A 25,639-nucleotide genomic window follows, 5' to 3' on the forward strand; every position below is an offset into this window, starting at 1 on the left:
TTTCACAGGAATGAACTGGGGGTCACCTCCAACACAGTGTCCAGTAATGAAACATCCTTGAATAAACCGCATCTTAAATACCTACCTTATACACGCCACCAGTGGATGTTGATAACATGTCATCACTTTGCCTCAAAGCCGAGTTGAGGTGACTAAAAACTTGTCTACTGCAGAGTCATTGACCCGGCTGTAAATGCAGTTACACAGTCCCATTGCACACAAAAGTCTGATCTTACTGGTTTTTGACCAGTGGGAAAGGGGTATAAGTGATATCATTTTAAATTTACTTGGGGACAACGGATGGAAACCAGCCTTTGGCTACATTCCGGCTTGCTTACATTATATTCCTAGTGAATAAATGTTCATTAGCATGCATTGTCCCTCCCAAATAAAAGAATAAAAAAGTGATATCAGCCTGTTAGCAAGCCTATAGAGGCATTCAGCTGTCAAGTCCAATGTGGCCCTCACCTTGCACACCTTTTGTTTTGTTTTTTACTCTTGAGATTATACGGCATCGCTTCCATGTTTGATTAGTCCTCCTATATAATTTGTATCCAATCCCTTTGCGTGCACTCTTGCGATAATGGGTGCATCTCTATACCAGGTGCAAAAGCAAATCCTGTGATATTCAGGGAATGTATCTGGATACAAATTGCATGTTAATACCAGGTGGAGCTCTTATAAACGGTACTGACGGTTTGTAGCATTGCCTTTTTTAATTCATGAGTATGTTTTGAGCCAAACTGGTGCTTGTCATCCTTCAGGTTCAGTCAAGCTGCATATTGTTGTCTTTGTTGGTTGTCTATTATCCTCCCTCTGCCAACCAATCACATATACTACTGAATCCATTCCATTTCCTCATTTTCCTCTAAACATTCTCCAAATGTGTTAAACACCTCCAGTAATTGTCAGCTGTGAAACCTAAAACGTGTGTTCAGTCAGAGGTTCAGGTTTGTGAGTATGCACAGGTAGAATCCACTGTTGTCCAACTTGTTGCCATTCCAGTTTGTGTTGTGGGTCACAGGTGAGAGAGAACACTGCAGTAGTATGTGTGTGTGTGTGTGTGTTCCTCCTGCTCTAGGGTGGAGAGACTCCAGCTTTGTCTTTTTACAAGAATGAATATACAATGCTGACGATGCCATGTACATTCAGCCTGAATATCCCTCTGCCTACGTCAATCCTGCACCCAACAAACAGGAAGAACACATACGCCAGTCCTTCTGTTTTATAGTGGATTTGTCACGAAACTTCAAATATCAGAATTAGTTTTACCTGTTATTGGCAGAACGCTGAATTTACTGTGGCTATCTGACTGTAGAGCTTTCTTTGATTCTCTGTCATCAGACTGACACATAGAATCATTACAGGAATCGGATGCACTCCGTTCGGCCTCACACATATTGATCTGGTTTTACTTTATGTGCTGTTAAAACATTACATCCATCCATCCATCCCACCCTGATATGATTACTAATCTGATACTCTGACAATAAACCAGTCATCCCCTGTGGTGATTTTACTTTTCTCACTTTGTTTTATTTGAAGGTAATTCCCTTTCCCAGGTCCCCCTCAGGGATCAGTATCACACACACACACACACACAACATTAAGCACATAACCTCTGCACTGTTTTTCCCGAAAGGAGTTGCTAACTTTAACAACACTGAGTTGCTGGGAGTTATTCTTGGCCCATATGGTAATCTCCTGTGTTTCTCATGGTTTCTTCTGCCATTACTATATGTGTATTATTACTGTGTGATCCCAGTTCAACCAGAGCTCCCAGTTCCTAGGTTCAGGGGGAGAGAGAGAGAGAGAGGAAGAAAAAAACGTATCATCTGTCAGGAGTGCGAGCAGTGTGGAGGCTCAGGTGGCCTGCTGGCTTTGGCTGCTTAGTTTGCTTTAGTTTTTTACAACGTCATGTGGTGAACTATGACCTCTAGCAGGGAATCGGTATCAAACCATAGAAACATTTTTTTTATGATTAAAATGGTTAATATTTTGGTCATCAGTACCACTTCAGACATCATCACATGGCCACCACACTTCTTCTCCTAGAAGGCAGTGTGCTTCTGCTTGAGGCTGAGATTAGCTTAATTTCTGGTGAACTTTTGTGAACTGGTGAAGTATGGCACTGTGTAATGGAGGCTTGTGCATAAAGTGCAGCTGATATTGGACATTAAAACTGATGGAACAGTTGTCCCCATGGACTGATCACTTTATGGTGTGTAATGAGGACAGTGGTACACATACCAGAGCTGAGTGTTGTAACTGTTGTCTTGTTTGTGTGTGACATCATCAGATGAAACACCTGCAGATGCAGCCGAGAGAGGAGCACAAAAAGGTATCGTCATGCAGCACCTTGCATGAAGCTGTGCTGTGTTTCGGTGTGGGCTCCATGTTTCAACTACTCACAACTCTTTGTGAATTGAAGTGTGTTGATTTGATAAACTGACAAAAACCCTCCAGGTTTGTTTTATGAATGAATTATTAACCTGTTCTAAGAGTTGATTTGCAGTGATTTAAAGATGTTTGGCCTAATTCTGTGCTTGATGAGAAAAACTCTTGTTAGATCTGAGTAGTACATTCATCTCACTTAATATTTAGGATGTTTAATGCTGGTTTACAGCAGTTTAAACTAAGCTGACCAGCATCATTGACACAGTGAAGAGACAGTAAGAGGAGTATGGCATGGAGCCGTGGATAGAGATAGTCCTGATTCATCCACAGACATGCACATGCCTGCCTGATATGTGGTGACATCCAATAACCAAGTGACTTGGAGCATGGTCTTCGTCATATAACAATTTATTTTACAAGTGGTATAGTGTCACTGCTCATCCATCCTAGAAACTCCTCCAACCAGGGATGTGGGCTTGAAGCTTCGGGAGGCTCTAAAGCAGCAGCTGGCCATCATCCATGAACGCGTCGAGGCCAAGAAGCTCGCCAAGCTGGCTCTGGCCGAGGTCAGAGAGCTCCTGGCCAAAGAGGAGGCGGAGAAGGAGCTGGAGCTGGGAAGGAAAGAAATCACAGCCAGAGTGAAGGAAAGAGTGGCCACCAGGCTGAAAGAGGAAGAGGAGAAGATGGAGAAAGAAGAGATGGAGAAGGCTCTGGAAAAACTGAGGAAGGAAAAGAACAAACAACTGGATGAGAAAAAAGAGGAGGACGAGAAGGAAGGGGAGAGAAAATCAAAGAAAGGAGGAGAGAAAGAGGAGAAGTCCGAGAAAAAAGTAGAGGGGGAGGGAAAGGAGACACAGGAAGAAGACAAGGGGAGTGGGAAAGAGTCTGCCAAAGAAAAGAGAAAGAAAAGTGAAAGAGGAAGCAGGAAGTGAAGTCAAATGATGAGTTTTAGAGGAAAGTTTTTATCCCATAGGAAGCAGTTTTAGCCATTTATAACGTCAGGGCTGGCTGTCCGACGTCAGGGTGCTTTTGACAAAATGTGTCTGTTGCATCAAGTATCAAAAACCAGTGAACGCTTGATGCAGAATGTTCTCACTATAATTCCTGATTTAAATCTGTTTTTAAGCAAAGTTCTCCTCTATTGATGCAATAACTGTCACTTTACTGAAACATTTAAAGAGCCAGTTTCAAGTTGGACTGGCTTGCTGGGTTTGGTAAATTGAATGTATTATGTATTGTAAATATTTTGGGGCATTTCCTGGAGCTAGCTAGCTACTTCTACGTCCACGCTGCTAGAGTAAACATGTTTGATATTTTGGCCATTATACACACATTGTTTTTTGTTTTTGCACTAATCCCTCAAATGCAGTTATCTGTGGTTAACTGCTGTGACAAAGTTATGAAATGGAGGCAGGATATTTTGCAGTTACAATAAACTTTATTCGTCTAAAATGACCTCAGTGAACTGTCAACTCCACTGGGAAGTGAATAGTTACAAATGACCTTAGCATCTTTTTCTGCATTGTAATCTGTAAAAAACAAACAAAAAAAACAAACTTTGGGAGCATGTCTGACAACATGCATCAATACTGATATATCTGTGATAGGCCATTGTTGGCCCACCGCCGTGTTAGTGAAGCTCTGGCAAATGCATTGTGCCGAGTCACAGTCAGGCTAATGTTCTGATGCTACACTCTTGGGTTTTGAACAAACTGAAGTTGGGATCATTGGTCTAAATGTTGTAGCCAGCCTCCTTTTTTTTTTTTTTGTCCTTTTTAGGTAAAACCTGAGGAAAGACTGGTATGATTGGAAAGTTTGTTAGTCATTAGAAAGGCTGGATTATAGCTGCAGGGGTCAGAAAGTGAGTCTGATGTGTTTATCAGGTATGTTGATATTGTTGACTTTTGACTAGAATGAAAATAATAGACAATATAAAACAATCAACTCATCAATTTTTCTGTGGCAGTTCTGTTCCACTATCATTAATGTGTTATTTTGTTTTGTCAATAAAGTTTCTGGTTCCATCCAAAAGTGCATCTTTGTTCACGTGTGTGAAGTCTCTGTGACCTCAGACCAACATCCCAATTAGAGCACAGCCATACTTCAACATAATAAACATCATCAGCACACTACATTAATGATATTTGATTTTAATGTGACCCAAATATTTCTGTCTGTTAGTGTGACAGTGTTGTGTTCATGAAAACCAGCAGTCAGTCAGCAAAAGAAACCCTGTGCCTTCTGTGATGGTTTGATCCACAGTCTTGATCCATGTTCTTATGTGCCACAGTTTTGGACTTCAGGTCCTGTCCAAGTTCATGTGCTGTGCATCACATACACAACACACACGCCCCACTGTGCACCAACACCTTCCGCAACATATACACACAAGTACACGTCCTGTGTCTATACTGTACACATACAAATGTTTCCTGCCAACATGTGCATCGTTTCATGTAGGACTGAAAGAGAAGGCTGTGGTCGTCACTGCCCATCAGGAACAAGCCGCTGCCCCAGTGGAGACTCCTGAACTGACACCAGAAGGTACCGCACATGTTCATTTAACACACATGGTCATACACACACTCCCTCCGGTGTCAACACAGGAACATGTTGATGGGTAATGAGGTGTTGTATGGTGACAGATTTTCACATTATCAGTGAGCTCGTCAGTCAATGTTAGCAGTAAATTCACAGTGGGCCTTCTGTGTGAAGTGTGTGTGCTGTAAACAGATCTCAAACATACTCTTAAATTAAATTTATAAACTTCAATAAAGGTGCGCTTTGATGAGAGAACCATAAAATATAATGCTAAGAGTACAGTAACATCTTTATATCACTACTCTGTATGATGCCACAGAGCACTTGAATAAATAAAAAAATCCTTTGTAGAGACAGATTTTGAATCTATGCATGTAACTTATTATCAGATATACATAGCAGCCTGCCTCCGTGTAGCCTACAGTTCACCAGGAAAAAGCACAAAATCAGACAAATAAACACAAATGACAGTAAATAAATAGAGCTATTCACGATTTTGTACACACACACAATTCTACACAGCTTGGCAGCGCAGTGGATGTACTGACCTGTCTGAACACCATCCTGTCAGCCTGGTGCACTGCTGAGTCCACTCAGTCATCCGTTTTCAAACGTTTCATGAGGCTCTACAGTCCACCTGCAGTACAGCCTTTAGCCAGACCCAGTTGGTGCATTACATCAGTCTAAACAGTTCTTAACCATGCCGAGGTGCAAGAATGCTAACCGTTACCTATAATGACCTTATCGTTAATCTTAAATCTGCCTGCCTGTGGACTTCTGATGTAGTTGTCGCATCTAACTATTAAATATGCTGCAGTGAAAAAACAAGACATTCATGACAGAAGTAAGCCTGTGTTTCAACAAGGAGAAGTAAGAATGTGTGTGTGTGTGTGTGTGTGTGTGTGTGTGTGTGTGTGTGTGTGTGTGTGTGTGTGTGTGTGTGTGTGTGTGTGTGTGTGTGTGTGTGTGTGTGTGTGTGTGTGTGTGTGTGTGTGTGTGTGTGTGTGTGTGTGTGTGTGTGTGTGTGTGTGTGTGTGTGTGTGTGTGTGTGTGTGTGTGTGTGTGTGTGTGTGTGTGTGTGTGTGTGTGTGTGTGTGTGTGTGTGTGTGTGTGTGTGTGTGTGTGTGTGTGTGTGTGAGATTCTTTACCGTGTTTTTTGTACACACTGCTGCTTGGTGAAGACATGTTGTATGACAACATACAGAGTTGTACAGCTTTCTTTGCAAATCATTGTTCACAATTGTTTACAAATCACCCTCTCCTCAGCAGTTGAGCCTGAACCTGTGCAAGTGGAAGATGTGATTGAAGCTGCTGTAGCAGAGGACACCTCTGCACCACCACCAGGTACGTGGAGGCCTGCTGCGGTAGTCGGTGGTTCCCGGTGTTACACCGTGGCCGGGCATACATGATCACATTACTTGTTCACTGCCCACACTGTCATTTTACTGTTTTTAATCAATACGTAATCAGCCGGTGGATGCTACATTTACAAACAAAAAAGCAAAAATTTGATTTCTGATGTAAAGACAGTGCTGACAGGAACCTGATGACATTGAGGGAAAAGGAGTTGGTTGCTTTACTGAGAAGTAGGAGGTGTGCAGCCTGTCACCTGCAGCTCTTCATCAAACAGCTCTTCTTGTTCCAGTACTCCACAGAATGACTAAAACTACTTATTCAAAAATGTATCCGCTATTAACATTGTCGAGATTGACGTGACAGAAGCAGCCATTGTTTTGCTCCATAGACACATTTTTGATAATGATAGCTAACTGACCACACTGCATTTCCCCTGACTGGTCTACTTCACAATAAGTCAACCCGTGCTTCACCTGTTAAATGCTTTTAATGTGATGCTGCAGCAGAAGGAAACGTTTAGTTTGCATCAGCAGTGCAGCACTCTACAGATAGTGAGCATCTTCTGGGTAACATCGGTGTTCTGGGTAACACCGGTGTTGTCACAAGCTTATAAGTCAGTGGATAAACTTTGTCAACATGAGAACCTTACAGTATAGCTAGAAGGTGATCGCTGTCCACGTTTAAGACCCATCTATTAAATGTGTCATCTAACTGTGCTAGATCTTTTAACTTATCTCAGTCACATGTTGTTGTGTTACCAGGCTGAGTGAACATGCTAACATGTTGATATTTAGAGTGCAGTGGTGATAGTTTATGCACTGAATGCTGTCTATTTCTGTCCGGACATCTTTGATTGAACACTTGAAGTGCCGATGGTGAAAGTGTAGGTGTGCTATTTGGCATTAGGCAATTTAAAACTAAGAGTTGAAGATATGAAACACAGAATGAGAGAATAATTGCTGTCAGGCTATCTCAAAATGACACCGACAGGACTCGCCCCAGTGCAAGGCTTTGCGTAAACTGTAAAAAAATCTGTACAACAGTCTCTGCTTCTCCCTCCAGAGCCTGAACCAGAGCCTGAGGAGACTCCTGAGGTTGGTACAGTCCAGGGTGAAACCATCAGTGAAACCGGCTCTGATCGCCATCAGTCACTTTTGAAGGCTCTATCATCTCCATCCTTTTCAAAATCAAATGTAGACAGGAAGCTTAATATTTAACAAGAACTTGTTGATGACATTCAGATGATGAATTCCTTTTCAGGTGATAGAGGAGGATCCAGAGGTGCTGGAGGAGGAGGAGGCGGCTCCTGCTGTGGAAGAGGAGGCCCCTGCGGAGGAGGTACAGTGTTTCCCCTAGAATTTTTTTCAGGCCCGGTGGTACCCACCGAAAAAACCCTAAACAGACGAGATGCGTGGGATGGTGTATTGGTCCAGTTGGATTAAGTCAGGTGGCACAATTATTGCAATTATTATATTTGCATTCAAATTTTTGTTCACCCAGAGTGTATTCAAGATCACAAGGAGAGAGTGACTTATTAAGGTGCATTTATTGCATACAGTTACTGTATGTATATAACCTAACCCTCTGGGATGGTCCTCTTTTAACGGGCTGCTTATGCTGCCGGCATAAGCGACAAAACCTCCCTACACATAATTGAGATTCTATCAGTTATTAATATTTTTTTTAACAAACAGAAGTTTTTTATTCATTTTATTATAAGGAGTTACATACATTTGATAATGCCTGGAAAAACTAGCCTATTGTCTGTTATATTCATCATTATTGCTTACCAAAAAAAAAAAGAGAGAGAAGCTCCTCAATCAGGACAAAAATATAAGCTAAACAACAAATTGTAAACTTACCATGGGGAGTGTGGTACAACCAAGGGCTGTAGTTATGGTTATTAAGCCATTCGGGATCCCAGCTAGATGTTCTGTGTTTAGCTGTAGCTCTTTTTTTTTTTGCTGGGTTAACGTTACCAGTCGGTCCGAGTCGGCGGTCCCCCGTCGGACAGGGGTAGGCAGTCGGACCGGTGACGGGGGCTCCTCGAGCAGCCCCCCTCTCCACTGCAATCTGCCCCCCTTTCTTCCGTCTCACCTGCACCTGTAATTGTTTCTGGAGTTGCCTCTGTTACTCTCCCTTCATCTATTTTCCTAGGCTCCGGAGTCTGGCAGAAAAATTTCCCCGCGATATTTTTTCTTTTCTTCGGCGGCGCCATAGTTGGCTAGCTAACAAACCTTAAACATCCCAGAAAATATGCCCGCGCTCTCAGCAGCGGTACGCACATCGTTACTAGGCAACGAAGCAGGTTGACTCGCGTTGCCCTGCAGAGGCGCTCCTAATGTAAATGATTATTGATTCATGAATGAATTGATAGGTGGCTTATTTTTGGCATATTGATTTTTTTTTTCTTGGCCTGTACAATAGTAGGGGAAACACTGAGGTATATCGTTTGTTATTGTGTGATGCATTATATCTTATACTGGTTTCATAGATGGTTTGCTACACTGGTAATGTAAATGTCTTTATGGTGGTGTGTTGAGGGATGCAGGTGGAAGACTGGTCTCTTCTCCCTGCAGGATTACTGAGTGTACAAATACTAGTCAACAGTCTTTATTTCTGAGCCAGTCTACCTTTTTTCTTGAGCTCTTACAATTGTTTCCATCTTGTTTTGGAGTGTGAAGCTCCTTTTCTACAGTTCTCCTTGTGGCCTCATGTATAACATGAGCAGCAGGAGACCTGCAGATGTCAGTACTGCTCCCCACACTCCACAGGAGCTGATAAAATCCTCCTGTTGGAAATGAGCATTACCTGTTCAGCCTTTGTTCGTTTAACCACCACTTAGTTCAAATAAATTCATTACCAGACGTGGAAGATCATTCTTGTTTTTCACTGACTGAACTGGAAAGGTATCCTTGTGGCAGTGTCCGTATTTATATAGATATTGCAGGTTTTGCTCTAAGAATATAAGAAATATAATATTTGTTTCAAGCAAATGATGCACAGTTAAACATTAATGGAACAATTCACCTTAAAATGTACAGAAAACCCAGTCATCATCTCCTCCCTCCATGATGATATAAAGTCAGGTGAAGTCTCGTAGTCCACAAAACATTTCTGGAGCTTCACAGTAAAACAGAGTTGCAGCATTCTGCCAAACAACTGAAGTAGCTGGAGACTTGATTTAAAACATCAAATGTCTCCATACAGCTCGTCTGCTGTGATCACAGTCTGCAGGAGAGAAGAGATCACAATCTGATCTGAGGAGACCATATTTACACCCTTTTTAAACTATAGTCTTCACTGTAGCTGCTAAGCTAAAAGTGTTAGCATGCACACTGTCTGTAGTGGGTGAACAAGCTTGACTGTTTTTCTTGAGCAGCTCCACAGATGAAACGTTGTTCTGCTATGGCACTGGTTCTGGCTCAGGATGCTAATGATGATTCAATTAATCGCTGTTAAGAATTTAGCTGATTGAAAATGAGATGGCACAAATACATCAAAATCACAAAGACTTGCTTATCAAATATGTCAAAATGAAACACTAAATACTGCTATGAGAACATGTATTTAGTTAACTAACTTTTAATTTCACAAAAACAAAAAAACATTCTATACAAACTGATACTGTTACACATGAGCCATTCAGGAGCCTCAGTGTGGGTTGAGTTCTGTTGGGCCACTTGTTGATTTTCGTTATTCTGTGTGTCATTAATGCAGCTTACTGTTTACTTTATCTAAACATTAAGCTATATATATCCACTCTTGTTTTAACAGTAAATCTGTGAAAAACACGTCTTTTTATAACCCTCTCCAATGTTGTTTAATATAGACTGCTCCAGCTCAAGAGGAGCCAGCAGCTGAGGAGGTGGCAGAGGAGATGATGGCGGATGAGCCTGCAGAGGAGGTGGAGGAAGTGGCAACAGAGCAGGCTGTGGAGGATGAGGCTGCTGACGAGGCTGTGGAGGAACCTGTTGCAGAGGAGGAGGCCTCAGATGTTGAGACTGTGGCAGAAGAGGAGGCCGCTGAAGAGGAGGTAGCCCCTTCAGAAGATGTCAAGGCAGTAGTGGAAGAGGAGGAGGCTGCTCCAGCAGAGGAACCTGCTGAGGAGGAGGCTGCTCCAGCAGAGGAAGCTGAGGAGGAGGCAGCACCAACAGAAGAATCTGAGGAGGAGGCAGCTCTAACAGAAGAAGCTGAGGAGGAGGCAGCTCCAACACAAGATGCTGAGAAGGAGGCAGCTCCAACAGAAGATGCTGTTGAGGAGGTAGTGGAAGAGGAGGCGGCAGCACCTTCAGATGAACCTGCTGTAGAAGAAGAGGACGCTGCTGCTGAGGAGCCTGCTGAAGACGAGGAGGCTGCTGACGAGCCTGCTGCTGAGGAGGAGGCAGCTGCTGAGGAGGAGGCAGCTGTTGAGGAGCCTGCTGAAGAGGAGGAGGCAGCTGCTGAGGAGCCTGCTGAAGAGGAGGAGGCAGCTGCTGAGGAGCCTGCTGAAGAGGAGGAGGCAGCTGCTGAAGAGGGGGAGGCAGCTGCTGAAGAGGAGGAGGCAGCTGCTGAAGAGGAGGAGGCAGCTGCTGAGGAGCCTGCTGAAGAGGAGGAGGCTGCTCCCTCAGAAGAGGCAGTGGAGGAGGCAGCAGACGCAGAGGAGACTCCAGAAGAGGAAGAGGAGCAGACAGTACCAGGTAAAGAGGAAGAGATACAGCGGTGGTGTTTGGTCCTGACACTGAGCTTGAGTGTTGGATGAGAAGATTGATGTCACTCTCCCTGTTAAAGGGGAACTCCACTGATTTAACACATCAAAGTGTGTTTAAAGGCCTTATGTGAAACAGTTGTATAACTATGTGATGTCACTTGAGTCGGCGTCTGTTAGAGCTGCAGAAACAAAATGTGAGGCTGTAGATAACAACATGGTCTATGCAAGTACATGACTGCAGATGGGCCACACCAGATCACAATGTAGTGATGCATGACATCGGAGTGTCTCGTCTAAAATCATAATGAAAGTAGGGGCTGCAGTCTAAGTGTTGCAGCTAGTGGGCGCTGTAGCATAAACCAACAAGCTGACCCCTTCTGTGTTCACTTCTGCTCATAACAACCACGGCTGACCAGACCAGCAGTGAATGCAGCTGCATATTTATGACACTCTGTCAGCCTTCTCGTGTAGGCACAGTAGTACAGGCCAACTTATGAACTCTGAACTAATAAGTGGTGAGATCTAAACTTGCTAGGTTTTACCGTGGTTTATGATCCTGACTATTTCTTGGCTGTGACCAGTAACTTCCTTTAGGTCTCTGCTTGTTGCCTGGCAACTGCTCAGAGCCAAAAACTATTCTGCAGACCTACCCCGACTGTAAAACAACAGATGCTTCCGTCTGGACTGAACTGATGAGATGTGCTGTAACATGTTAATTTTGGTGCGTTAGAGGTGCTGGTAGCTGGATTTTGGCAGAACCAGGCTAACTGTGTCCAGCTGTCTTGTGTTTGAAGCCATGTCTGCCCCAGCACCGGGGCATGGGCACCACAAACTGTTCTGATGGTTCACTGAGTGAAACTGTTGTCTGCCTCCTTGAATCAGTTTGGCAGCTTTAGGTGGACTGTTTGAAGGAAAGAGCTGAAAAGAAACGGACTCAAAAGTGTTTCTGCAGCTGTCTGGTGGAAACATCATAGATTTATAAGAAGATGTAGAGGCCTCATGCTAAGATGGACCTAAGGAGCAGATGAGAATTGTTGTGGACCGACCGAATATGTCCAGTAGAGTTTCTCTCGCTGGCCACACCCACATGTTCTGTCATGGCATGACTTAGACCAAGACCATAGACATGACATTGTGATCACTGATCCTTAATTCGCTTTTCTCAGCTCGAGGAAAGATGTACGAATATGAAACCACCATTGAAAAAAAATAATAAAAGAGAGGGTGATTATTGACCTCATCTGCAGTTGGAGGCATCCTGTCAGTTTGACAGATGTCTTTTATAATGGTGATTTTAATAATAATATAATAATTAAAATATATGAATTTCTCCCAGTAACTAAGCTTCCAATCCTGCCTGATACAGACCTCACTCATGAAGGGTCTACTGTATCAGGAGGTCTGCTGTATCAGGAGGTCTGCTGTATCAGCCGGCAGCACGCTCCACTTCTGTAATGCTCGTTGTGGGATATACAGCCGTGTGGAGAACGGAGCAAAATGGTGTTGTGCGCGTAACGTCATCCTGTGTGTTGTGCTCAGGAGCTCACAGTTCTTTATGGTTTCTGTTCCATAGAGACGGAAGAAGCAGCAGCACCTGAGGCAGAGGAGGCAGCAGAGGAAGGTGAGTGCGCACACACACGCGCGCACACGCGCACACACACACACGCGCGCAGCTCTTTGTGAGCTGAAGTACTTGTGACATGTTGTAGACGTTGTGGTCTGACCTCTGCCTGTGTTTCTCTCTGCAGCAGCAGCAGCAGAGTTTGTTGAGTCAGAGGAACAGATTCAGGATGAGCCCACAGGTAATCAGAATACTTCATCCTACAGTCTATCACATGAGAACATGCCCTCAGTGAGCAGACTAAAGCTGGCAGAGCATCTTTTTCTTGTTATGCCTCCAGTCCACACAATGCTGGCTAACAATGAAGCTGCCTTTTCATGATCAACTTATCTGCTGATTATTTTCTCTGGTAATGTTTTGGACAATAAAATGTTGGATCAATAGAAAATACCTGTTATTGTCTAAAACCACCAGAGATGTCTTCATGCTGTTTTGTCATCAGTTTACACCATTACAAAACAGAAAAGCAGCAAAACCTCATTTAAAGAAACCCAAAGTTTGGTATTTGTATGAAAATGGAAGAAGTTATAAGATCATGAGAATAAACTGTCTGTGGATTGACTGAATGCTTCAGATTCGACAGAAATCTGTACTTCTGGAAACACCTTGTGTTCTCTGCTAGTTTTTGTAAACCACATTTATTACATGTTGGCAGCTTAGTGCAAACGTTGTCAGACTTAAAGGTTGAAGGCTGTGTTTCCACTCTTACAGATGGACACGCCTGCCTCTGTATTACATAATGTTTCATAAGGCCAGAGCAGCTGTCTGCTATCTGAAGTCTGCTGTCAACGTGGAACTGATAGTCAGCTGCACTTTGGCTGCTTCTCCAGAAGAACGCACTGTCTGTTCTTTTTTTTAGCAGAGCACTCGTGAAAGGACTTTCACATGTGTCCTGAAAGCAGAACCACTCAGACACAAACGCTTCATTCTGTCGCTTCACTAGTAAATAAAATCACTCGGACACATGTGGAGTCGAAGAAGGTAAAAGGTCTTGTCACATGGAGAACTGCTCCTCAGTACACATCTCAACATGTTGAACCGACCTTATCAGATCAGAACACCATGGGCCACTGTATGCTTCAAATATTCAGAATCAATTTTAAGTGCTGTATCGTAGTCAACTGGACATGTTTCAGTGTTTTGAAGACGTTTCTCCTCTCATCCAAGAGGCTTCTTCAGTTCTTCTCTTGGACGAGAGGAGAAACGTGTTTGTCACAGCTGGCTCTAGGCCATGACAAAAAGAGATGCACTGTTTCAAAGAAATAACAAAGTGTTTATTTAACATAACTATAATAGTTAAAGTTAATTTTTTAATAGTTAAAGTCAGTAAAATCAGTAGTGTAGGATGGGCATGCGTGGTGAGTGTAAGGTGTGTAGGTGTTGTAAGGTGCATAAAAGGAAACAAAGGAACAACTGAAGCTACAACTGCCGCATCGCCCGGGGAGACAGGCATCCATCTAGGAGGAGAGAGAGAGACACACACAATGAATGAAAAACCACTTAAATAGTAAACCAAATCACCTGGCCCAGGTGCCTTCAGTTACCAGATTGCCAGGCTGGCCCAGCCCACTGCCAACCAGCAACCAACTCCAGACCCTGCTGGCACACACCAACAGGGGTCGCCACCCCCCCCCCTTAAGATGGGGTCCCTAAAGGGACCACACTACCAAAACAAAATTTACTTTAACACAAACACCCAATTTCATATTACACTTTTTTTTTTTTTCACTTTAACTCTACATACACATTACTTAGCCCACAGGAACACGGGAAAGAGCATCTGCCATAATATTGTCTTTGCCTTTAATGTGTCTGATATCTAAACTGTGAGATTGCAAGAACAGAGACCACCGCGTAAGACGCTGGTTCGGGCACTGCAGTGAACTCAAAAACGTCAAGGGGTTATGGTCAGTATAAACAACCACGGGACCTCCCCCAGCACCGACATAGACCTCAAAATGTTGAAGTGCCCAGATAAGAGCTAGTGCTTCCTTCTCGATTGTTGAATAATTACGCTGGTATGAATTAAACTTCTTTGAGAAGTAGCACACAGGTCCATCAACTCCATCCGTTTCCTGCAACAACACTGCCCCTGCCCCCACCTGGCTGGCATCTACCTGGATCTTAAACGGCTCATCTAAGCACGGCGCAGCCAAGACTGGAGCAGAGCACAAAAGAGACCTCACGTTTTCGAACGCACTTTGAAAACGAGGGGACCATACATACTTCACCTTCGCCTTCAACAAATCCGTCAGAGGCGCGACGACGGTTGAAAAATTACTACAAAAGCTCCGGTAATAACCGGCCAAGCCTAAAAAACGCATGAGCTCCTTTTTCGTAGATGGGACAGGGTACCGCTCAACAGCCCTCACCTTGGCATCTACCAGACCGACACACCCCTGTCCCACCACCCGGCCCAGGTACGTCACCGTCGCCCTGACAAACTCACATTTGGCCAAATTGACAGTGAGACGTGCCTCGGCCAGACGATCAAACAATGCACGGATGCGCTGGACGTGAGCATCCCAAGTGTCACTAAAAATGACAACGTCATCCAAATAGACCGCGCAACCTTCGAGACCCCCCACAGCCAGATTCATGAGCCGCTGAAAGGTTGCAGGCATGTTCTGAAGTCCAAAACTCATAACTGTATACTCGTACAAACCAGTAGGCATTATAAAGGCCGAAATTTCCCGAGCACGAGCAGAGAGAGGAACTTGCCAATAGTCTTTCAAAAGGTCAAATTTACTCACAAATTTGGCTGCGCCGACCTGGTCAATGCAGTCCTCCATCCGGGGTAACGGATATGAATCTGGTTTTGTGACCTTGTTTACCTTTCGGTAATCTGTACAAAATCTGGGTGATTTATCAGATTTATCAACTAATAAAGAAGGTGATGCCCAGACGACGATGGGACTGCAATATTGTTATCCAACATATATTGTACCTCAGACTCCATTACTCGGCGTTTGTGCGGCGCACACCTATAAAAACGTTGTTTTATTGGGGTGCAGCCCCCGACATCAATATCATGCTCTACAAGATGTGTGCGCGATGGGGTATCCCCGAACATAGTTGGATAGCTCCATATTATTTCTGCAAGCTCAGCGCTCTGGGCCCCAGTCAAATGACTGAGCAGACTCCCCAGATCACGCAGTGTGTCTGAGTTCTTTAGCCTACCACAAACCACAGGATCATCAGGTGCTCTGACATCTACCTCCCCGTCCAGCCCCAAGGCAGCAGACACCAAACCTGGAGGCACAGAATCAACAGTGAGTGCAGGACTGACATTTGAGCATGTAGAAACAGAAGTTATAGGAGCAACACGAGAATAATAGGGCTTTAATAAATTCACGTGACAGAGGCGCGACTTTTTCCTCCGCTGCGGAGTGACAATGAAGTAATTTTGCTCCGACACTTGCCGCTCCACAGTATATGGACCCGTGACCTTAGCCTGAAATGGAGAATTCAGAATTGGAGTCAACCTGATCTCCTGGACTGAACTGACGCCTCTCCGCCCGACGATCATAATAATTTTTCATTTTAGCCTGAGCTACATCCAAATTCTGTTTACAGCTGTAAACAAGCGATGCCGAAACCGTTAACATAGTCAATCAAATTTTTAGGGGGATCAACCTCAGCCAAATCATCCTGAAGGACCGCAAGCGGACCGCGCACCGTGTGACCAAAAACCAGATCGTTTGGACTGAACCTGGTGCTCTCTTACACGACCTCCCGGGCTGACAACATCAGCCACGGAAGGCCCTCTTCCCAATCCCCCCCCCCCCCCCCCCCGATGTTCGAATGGCTGACTAACAGCCGGAATGGGACACAACGGCGCTGGCTTAATTGACTGACTTGGCTCACTAGTAAGTTGGCAGGTGTGGCAGGACTTGATATAACGGGAAGCATTGCGCTTGAATTTTGGCCAGAAAAAGTACCGCAAAACACGGTCGTAGGTCTACCTCACCCCTAGGTGGCCTGAGTCATCGTGCGAGATTTTTAACACCATATGCCGAAACTCTGCAGGCACAACAACTTGAAACACTGGCTCACCAACAGAATCACCTTCACACGGCACCCATTTCCTCACCAGCAAGCCATTTTGGAGAAGATAACCATGCGCAACGTTCCTAACCTCGTCTCCAGGAAGAACACCATCCAACAGAGCGGCCAGAGACTGGTCAGACTGCTGACCTTTAACCCACTCCTCCCGAGAAACAGACGGAGGAAGGTCAGGCAAGGGAACCACAAACTGACACTCCCCCTTTCTACGTGAGTTTGGAGAAGCTACAGCGCGGCTCTGAGCTCGCGTCACAGCGCATACAGGGAAAATCTCCGGAAACCTCCGGCCACTGTCATCCAGCTCCCCCACTGACAATGGTTTAAACGTCACCTTCGCCCATACAGCACCACCAGCCAGACCGTTTCCCAAGATCATCTCCACACCATCCACAGGCAACGCAGGCCGCACCCCCACCGCAACAGTGCCATGAACAAGATCACAATCAAGCACGATTTTATGCCGTGGCACAGGTACCACGCCCATTTCCATCCCATGCATCACAATACAGTCCCCCGTTTCCGTAACAGACGAAAACGGCAACGCTGACTGCACAATAAATGAGTGCTTCGCACCTGTGTCCCACAACAGCCTGATCGGCACACGCTCATCACCGCCGACTAAGGACACCACAGCACTAGTAATAAAAGGTTCAAAACTAGCATGACAGCCCAACTCAACACCCCCCGGCTGCAGCGCCGGGACACTGGAACAGGACAGAGCAGGGGCAGGGAAGACAGACTGACGCCCATCCTTAAATCTCAAAACAGGACACTGGTCCTTCCAATGGCCAGGTTCCTGACAGTAATTACACACTTTACTGCCGTCATCCCTACCACGCAAGTGCTTAAATGTATGCGAGGCAGCTGCCGGAGACTGATTACCATAACGCCAGTTACCATAGCTACTAGCCCTACGACTCGCATCCCTGCCAGAGCATGCATAGCCAACACCGCCTCTATGAGTCAAAGCGAAATCATCCGCCAACTCAGCCGCTCTAAGGACAGTGGTTGCTTTCTGCTCAGTGACATAAGTGGCTATACGCTGAGGGATCGAGTTCTTGAACTGCTCCAACACTATTAGCTCCCACAAGTCATCAAAATTGTCCACATCAGCAGCAGAGCACCAACGATTAAAATGACACAGCAAATCACGAGCATATTCCACATTAGTCTGCTTATCACCTTTCACCCAATCTCTAAACTTCTGACGATAAGCCTCAGGGACCAACTCATAGGCTTTCAAAACCCCAGATTTCACTTAAGCGTAGCTCAAACAATCAATCACACTCAATGCTGAGTATGCCTCTTGAGCCCTCCCCGTAAGGACACATTGGAGCATCAGAGTCCGGTCCGCATCCGGCCACTGTCTCACATCAGCAATGCGCTCAAACAACGTAAAGAAGGTATCGGGGTCCTTTTCATTGAACTTAGGCACCAAACACAAATTAGCACCCACATCAAAAGAACGCGACCCAGTACCAACCCCCCAGGCACCCTCTGACACCGACTCACCTGACAGCTTACCTTCCCTAATCAACTCCAACTTCATTTTTTCAGTCTCCTGCCGAACTTTGTCTAGCTCCATCTTAGCCTCCATCTCTACTCTGTCTATGTCTCTCCTGTTCAAACTGCAACATCAATTCTTTCTGTTGCTCAAAAGTAAAATTTGACACTGACGCAGACACCGACACGGAGCCTGGCGCACCGGCCAAAGAGACCCGCAGTGCAGCCAGTTCCGACAGAGGCTCTCCCTTTCCCAAGACACCCTTCTCTAACAACGGGGACAAGATAACGCACCTAATCTCATCCTTTCGCTTTTTGTCTGCAACCTAATCTCAAAGCGCTCCGCTATCTGCAACAACTGCTCCTTCGTACAGCTATTTACAAACCCCTCTGAAGGCGCAGCAACAAAGCCCAACACGGAAGCCATAATAACCAAACAAACAACGGTCCGAACAGAATATACAGCAGTACTCACCCACTCCAACGCGCACAGGAGGCAGAACTAGCCCCAGGATTCCTCCCCCTAACTGCCTAACCAAACCTAATTAAAACTCACCGCTAGTCTTCGTGTGGGTTCGCGGCGGGTATTTACACACTGTAGCCCAGCAGGCTTTGAGAAGCGACCATAACAGGCCACCCCACAAAAATCCTCTGGAAGTGCTCCCGAGACTGCTGCCCAAGGACAGCTGACACTAACCACGTCCCCACCACTCTAACCAAAAAAAACAACAAACGGACACTGCCCAAAGGGGGAAGTGTCCCTTAAGCCTAACGGGGAAACTCCACAAATGCGAACCGGGGTGGTAATACTTACATTCTCTTCGGATCACGGCGAAATAGTCCTCCTGCAAAAACACGGAGTCAACACATGATTACCAAGCACTAACTTAGAGTGCATCTCCTGAAATTCATTCGGCAACCCAACAAAACAACAATCATGCGCACTAAATGCGCACCAAAAAATCCGTGCGCAAATAACACGCAGCAACAAAGACTCAAGCGTGCCAAACAAATTTGACTCTACAAATCATCCAGTCAATCCAACCTCCCGGACGAGCCCCCATTTGTCACAGCTGGTTCTAGGCCATGACAAAAAGAGATGCACTGTTTCAAAGAAATGTGTTTATTTAACATAACTATAATAGCCTAAGAAATGAGGCGAAATAACAACATGAGGTATGAAAGTCAGTAAAATCAGTAGTGTAGGATGGGCATGCGTGGTGAGTGTAAGGTGTGTAGGTGTTGTAAGGTGCATAAAAGAAAACAAAGGAACAACTGAAGCTACAACTGCCGCATCGCCCGGGGAGACAGGCATCCTTCTAGGAGGAGAGAGAGAGACACACACAATGAATGAAAAACCACTTAAATAGTAAACCAAATCACCTGGCCCAGGTGCCTTCAGTTACCAGATTGCCAGGCTGGCCCAGCCCACTGCCAACCAGCAACCAACTCCAGACCCTGCTGGCACACACCAACAGGGGTCGCCACATCTTCAACAAACTGAAACAAGTCCAGTTGACTACGATACAGCACTTAGAGGTACCATGACGTGGATCATTCAGAATCAGTGCTTTTTGATTAATGTATTTTCGATAACAGTATTATCTGTAAACTTTAGAGGAGGCAGTATCCAGGTGCAGATCCTGAGGAGAGGCCTTATACATGTGAAGACTAAACATCACCCTGTTTGTGCTTCCTGTAGAAACGTAGAGGTGTCACGGTCACCGTGGTGACGGAGCAGGGACCCACAGATGTTGCATCAGCACAATCTGAGCGTGCTCAGAGAGATGATGCACCTGTCCACCTCCAGAGAAACGACGGAGCCGCCATGACAACTCGCCTCTTCCCCTCCCTCTGTTCCCACACCTCCCTCTGACTCCTCCTCGGTGTGAATGTGTGAGATGATAGATGAATGTTTATGAATATGGTACACCTGTTTTTACCCTTCCTGTTCGTCTTCACCACCCCTCCCCTTCAATTTTGTTCAGGGCCGTTTACTTCTGTGTGACTGTGGCCAGATGCTCAGGCCTTGTCAAGTCTATGTGCTCTACCAGAGCTGTAACTTTATTCTGAAGTCTCTGTGATGTATTTTGGCTTCCTGGAGCTAAATTCTGTTGCCAAGTAAACCGAAGCCAAAGTTCATAACTGAGCCATCAGTCATCAATCAAACTGTAGTCTCTGCAGTAAGGTCTTTGATTCAGAACACCGCTGGCCCAACAAAAATAAATGTGTTGTAGTAACAGTGCAGAAGGTCTCCACTCTGAGCTGCTGTCTCCTGGTCCTCCTGCTGATGACGTCATCATCTAAAGTTCAGTTATCAGTCAAACTGTCCTTTCTGTCCCTCTGTCACACTGACTGTAGATTGATTCCACTGTGTTGAGTTCTGGTTCTGGTCACAGTGTTTTAGATTCTATGCAAAGCTGTCATGATGTCTGTGACCTGCCCCACCCCCACCCTCCTCTCTCTCCTCACCCTCCCTACCTAGCCAGTACCACTCAGTATGTGTTGACTCCAGGATGAGCCGTATGCTAGCATGTGAATTCAGAGAAAAAGCTTGTGTGTGTGTATTCCTCATGTAATCTTGTGTGTTGACTAATCTCTTTTGCTAATTAACCCTTTGTGTGAGCCGTAGATATCAGGATGTAGTGTTTGAGAGAGAGAGAGAGAGAGAGTGTGTGTGTGGGTGTGTGTGTGGGTGTGTGTGTGGGTGTGTGTGTATATGTGGGTGTGGGTGTGGATTACCAGACCATCTAACTACACTATCACAAGACTTTGAAGTGAAGTGGTGACTTAACCTTCAGCTCTATAACTTTAAACTGTGATGTAACTGAGGACACTGTGGGCAGTGCAGAGCTCACTGGGGTTCCGACACACCAGTTGTACATGGATCCAGTCATCCTGAATCATTTTAACCCTGTGTCCTCCAGACTACACTTTGTTTAATAGTAGCTTCAGCGTCTCTGGCTCACAGAGGGTTTAACAGATCAGGTGTCATATTCCTCTGGAAGTCAGCCATAAGCAGCTGCCTGATACCAGTTAAGTGAACCTTTTGTGGTGAAGCTTCACTGCCTCATTCTCTCTGCTGAATAGTTGTGTGTTTGATTTACTTAAAGGGAAACGCTGTGACACGTTTCTTTAGTCTTTTCCTTTTGACCTCAGTTTGTCTGTGTTTTTAGTCAATGGTCCGTGGCAGCAGGACTCCTGCAGAGAACAAACACGATTCCATCACACAGCTCATTAAGCTCAATGAGGGTGAAGGCAAATCTGCAGGTGAACCTCCTGTGTCCCTGTTGTATTCATGAGATATAACTGACACTGTTGCTGCAGCACTGTGGATAACACATTCCTGTTGTGATACTGACACTAAACATGATGTAGATCTCATGCTGTAGGAATAATTGCAACACAACACTACAGACCAAGTAAAACATTCCTCATTTAGAATAATACTTCCCACTCTGTGTCTCTAGTCCTCACATACTGTAACTACCTGATGGTTTTAGGGATGCAGTGGTGTGCAGTAGGTCCTCCTCGTAGGATGTCTTGTCGTCTTTTCTGTAACACTAGCTGGTCTTTTCTACTTCCTAACACTTTGTATCCCAATGTGAACTGTCAAACCTTTTTAACATTGAACATTACAATCTTTACCAAGAGAGAGCTTCTAGATTTTTAAAAAGGAACATTTTTAAAAAGGACTTGGAGAAATAAAAACCTTTAATTTTTCTGAAAATGCTTTAAAAGCTTTGTACAAAGCCATAAGCTGTTTGTGACAGTCAGGTTTACGGGGCTGTGCTACTTCAGGACAGACTTCAGTCTCTAAGAATACAAAAGGAAGAGCAATAACGAGAAAACTGCAGAGCGAACACACTGCAGCAACCCGCTCTAACAGATTCTTATTTTCAGTACTAATCTGTGATCAGAAGTCTTGTCTAGTACATGTTGGCAGGGTCGTGATGATGTGCAGCTTTGCCTCCAGACAAAGGAGGTGGCAGGTGTTAACTCGGTGTGCTGTGAACATCAGACTGAGCGCCACACAATTCTGGGGGAATAAAGTAAAAAAACTGCCCATCTCTTTGCCTCACCGCAGGTGGAATGCTGTCCTGTAGACGCTGACGATGGTCATTAAATTATTGTGAAGTACAGATGGATTGTGGAAAGGAGATTTGAAGTGTCAGTTTCCTGTAAATGATCTATTGCTGCAATTAAAGGATTGGGACAACACAGAGACTCCTGTCATCTTTTATTCATACATTATGTGTTTCACATGTCATTCAGTGTTGGTCTATATTCTGTAGGTCTGGTTCTGAGCAAGACTCTAACATTATAGTAAAATCTACTACTTTTACATCAGAATTGGAGTGTATATGCAGGTTTTCTAAACGGGAGGAAACCTGCCAATAGACATTAGACTTGTTTTAAAAAGCCTTAACATTCTGAATTAGAAGAGACTGTTGCTCCTTACACTTCACTCTACCATCATCGGCTCCAGATAACTTGTCTGATCTCTGAGAGGTGCACATGCACTGACCAGGCAGCTGGCAACGATCATGTGGTGGCACAGAAGCCAGTGACAACGGAACGGTGTTAAATATCTTAAACTTCAGTCTCTCTTTAACCCGACACAGACTGAACGGTGGACGGCATCCTGAACTTCAACACGTCATGTTATCATGCAGTGAGTGGCAGAAATGAGTGCGTCCACCGAGGTGCTTTGGTTTGTCATTTGTGTCAGGTCAACGAGGAGGAGTACGTCTCAAATCACCTACTGGTTCTAAGTGCAAACAAAATGATATAACTGCAAATTCAACATACTAGAAACATCTCCACAATATTCAGAAGAACTGATCTCAAATGTAAAAATATCAGAACTCACATGACAACCTGCAGCAGAGATGATTAATACGGTAGCAAAGAAAATCTTGAATCATGTTTTCATGTTTGACTTCTCTGATTTTTGCACTTTGGTAAATCTTTGATAATTTGACCTTTTGACCTGTTTTACTAAACTGAAACTGAGAAGTTCAGAGGGAGCTGCTGAGATGTGACACCAGGTTTATTGGGTCCAGTCCAAAACAATGCAATGATTTTATAAACTACAATCTTCAACACTAACCCTAACCCAGCCAGCACACGTTTCTTTAACATATGAACAGCAGTGATAGTTTTTGTAATTATAATTTTTAATTGTACGTTTTTCTTACAATCAATTCTACATTTCTGTATTTCTCTTTTTCATGTTTAATATGTGTCAGAAATAAACAATCATATTTATAATAACAGGTTTGTTTATGAACAGATGATGTCAGGCACTTGGATATGTAACTTATCTACACAACCCCATGTGTGACAGAATATAACATAACAGCAGAGCCGGTGGACTGTAAGCAGGTTCTACTTTCTGTCAGTACACTGACACTGAATCAGTGGAGCATGAACAGGTGCAGGTGAGGGGAGGCACACCATCACTAGACTGATGGCTTTTGCTGCCATCTAGTCACTACACAAGTCATTACAGGACCAACATGAGCACTGACATCAGTGATACTGTGACAAGAACAGTTGTAATGTTACATCAATGTAACATCGTTACGCCTGATTTAGATACAAAATCAATAGTGGCCGTTCTGTTATAGGTTTATAGTAAGTATTAAAACAGACATTTATAAATCCTATAACTAGATAGATTTAGTTCAGGATGTGTACTTTAAAAATCTAATTTCATTTGTATTTACTTTGGGGTTTTTTGTGTGACCCCGCTGAATCAAAACATAAATGGGAGACCTCTGGATTTGTATTGCTGTCACTTCAGCCTGGCTCATACAGCAGCTTGTAGCCTAAATACAGGTAGATGATTTGGTAAGGTTGCATGAACAGGACTTCTTACCTGCCTGATGTGAGACCACTTTACTACCCTAAAGGTTAAAAATGTTACAGGGTCGTTTGTTAGTCATTTTTTAACACCAGTGTTGTAGAAGAAAAGTTCAAGTCCTGTCATGCTACACGAGAAAAAAATACACGCTATTTTATACCGTGGAGTATTGAGGATCAATCAATAAATCAACCAACCGACCGATCAATCCAACCAACCAGTCAACCAATCAATCAATCTGTATTTGTATATTCGTATAGGGCAAATTATGAGGATGAGTTCAGGAGTCTCTCAGTCTGTGGAGTGAAACTGCTCTGTAGTCTGGTGGTACAGCAGCAGGTACTTCTGTATCTGTTATCAGATGGCAGCAGGGTGAACAAACTATGGCTGGGTGGCTGTTGTCTTATAGTCTTCTCTGGAATAACAACTGAGAGTGAGGGGACAACAGGTCTGTTGTGTCAGTCAGCTCTGTGAGCGAGCTAACATGGGGGACCAGCTCTGAAAGCTTTCGGTTGTGGGCTCAGTGAGTGTCAAATGAGATGTCATGTCCTCGACTGCTGGGTGTGTCATCTTTGTCATTATGTACAGTATCTGTTTAATGTCCCTGACAACCTCTGTAGTCTCATTTAGACACTTGTTAGCAACCAGCGTTTTTTACACACGGAAGAGCTTAATAATTAAATTGTGGGACATTTAATGACGTATTTTATGTGGTAGACCAAAACGTGTAAATGTGTTCAGCCTGTGGTAACCACACACCTTTTTCCACACATCTATGGGTTATTTCAGATAACCCGTTTAAAACACCCAGTGACTACGAGATGAGGGATCTGAAGTCAAAAATGCTAACTCACTCCTGCAGCACTCTGTTCTACTGACATAGCATGAATGCAGCATTAAGCACAGTACTGCTAAGTAAGGCTAACGTCAGCATGCAAACATGATCACAATGACAATGCTAACATGCTAAACAGGTATCATGTTTGCCAAGTCTACCATTTTGGTTTAGCATTAGGATGCTAACATTTGCTAATTAAAGCACAGATGAGGATGGGGGGAGCTCATCAGTGTTGCAGGTATTTGGTCATAAACCAAAGTTTGAACCAAAATCCATTTTTAGACCTGATGATTACGAGAGGAAACCTCCGGCCGTCACCACAGTGATTATTGTTCATCCTGAGCTGAGCAGGACATCAGTATGAGTCAGCCTGCTGAAGAAAGTCAGAGGATCACTGAAGTCAACAGGATTCGGGTTTCACGGTGATCTCTGTGATAGTTTCTGAGATTTCAGTGGAGGACTGACTGCCATCCTTACAGCTCTGAAGCTGATGGCTGAAAACAAAACCACGTTTGTACTGCGCGTGAGAGATACAGGAGACTGTTGAGCAGACCATGTGAGGACTGAACTGTAACAAGGACAATATGATAGTCAGAGACACTGAAGTGAGAACCAGTGAGACGAGGACATGAGCAGCACTGCCTGTGTCTGAGAGAGGAGGACAGAGCCCACAGCGAGCATGACTCATGTCCACAGAACAAACACAATGAGCCTTAATACTGATGACAAACAACACACAGCCTCACTGGGTCACAGCGT

At 44.5% G+C, this 25,639-nt stretch overlaps 1 protein-coding gene across 7 annotated transcripts in view; it reads left to right on the forward strand.

The window, feature by feature from the left end:
- Nucleotides 1–20,019, forward strand: part of asph (aspartate beta-hydroxylase) — a 40,995-nt gene extending 20,976 nt beyond the window's left edge. For 5 of the 7 annotated variants that reach the window (XM_084369589.1, XM_084369591.1, XM_084369592.1 and 2 more), the window contains 8 exons: nucleotides 4,858–4,941; nucleotides 6,205–6,282; nucleotides 7,357–7,388; nucleotides 7,555–7,632; nucleotides 10,127–10,973; nucleotides 12,558–12,605; nucleotides 12,733–12,786; nucleotides 19,876–20,019. In XM_084369589.1, the coding sequence (XP_084225715.1) occupies nucleotides 4,858–4,941; nucleotides 6,205–6,282; nucleotides 7,357–7,388; nucleotides 7,555–7,632; nucleotides 10,127–10,973; nucleotides 12,558–12,605; nucleotides 12,733–12,786; nucleotides 19,876–19,883 (1,229 nt within the window). In that variant the 3' untranslated portion in view covers nucleotides 19,884–20,019. The remainder of the gene's footprint in view (nucleotides 1–4,857; nucleotides 4,942–6,204; nucleotides 6,283–7,356; nucleotides 7,389–7,554; nucleotides 7,633–10,126; nucleotides 10,974–12,557; nucleotides 12,606–12,732; nucleotides 12,787–19,875) is intronic. The other 2 variants (XM_084369593.1, XM_084369588.1) reach the window with 1 other exon arrangement.
- The last annotated feature ends 5,620 nt before the right edge of the window (nucleotides 20,020–25,639 follow it).

The sequence above is a fragment of the Pagrus pagrus genome, assembly GCF_965226575.1.
Source record: "Pagrus pagrus genome assembly, chromosome: 12".
Classification (NCBI taxonomy): domain Eukaryota; kingdom Metazoa; phylum Chordata; class Actinopteri; order Spariformes; family Sparidae; genus Pagrus; species Pagrus pagrus.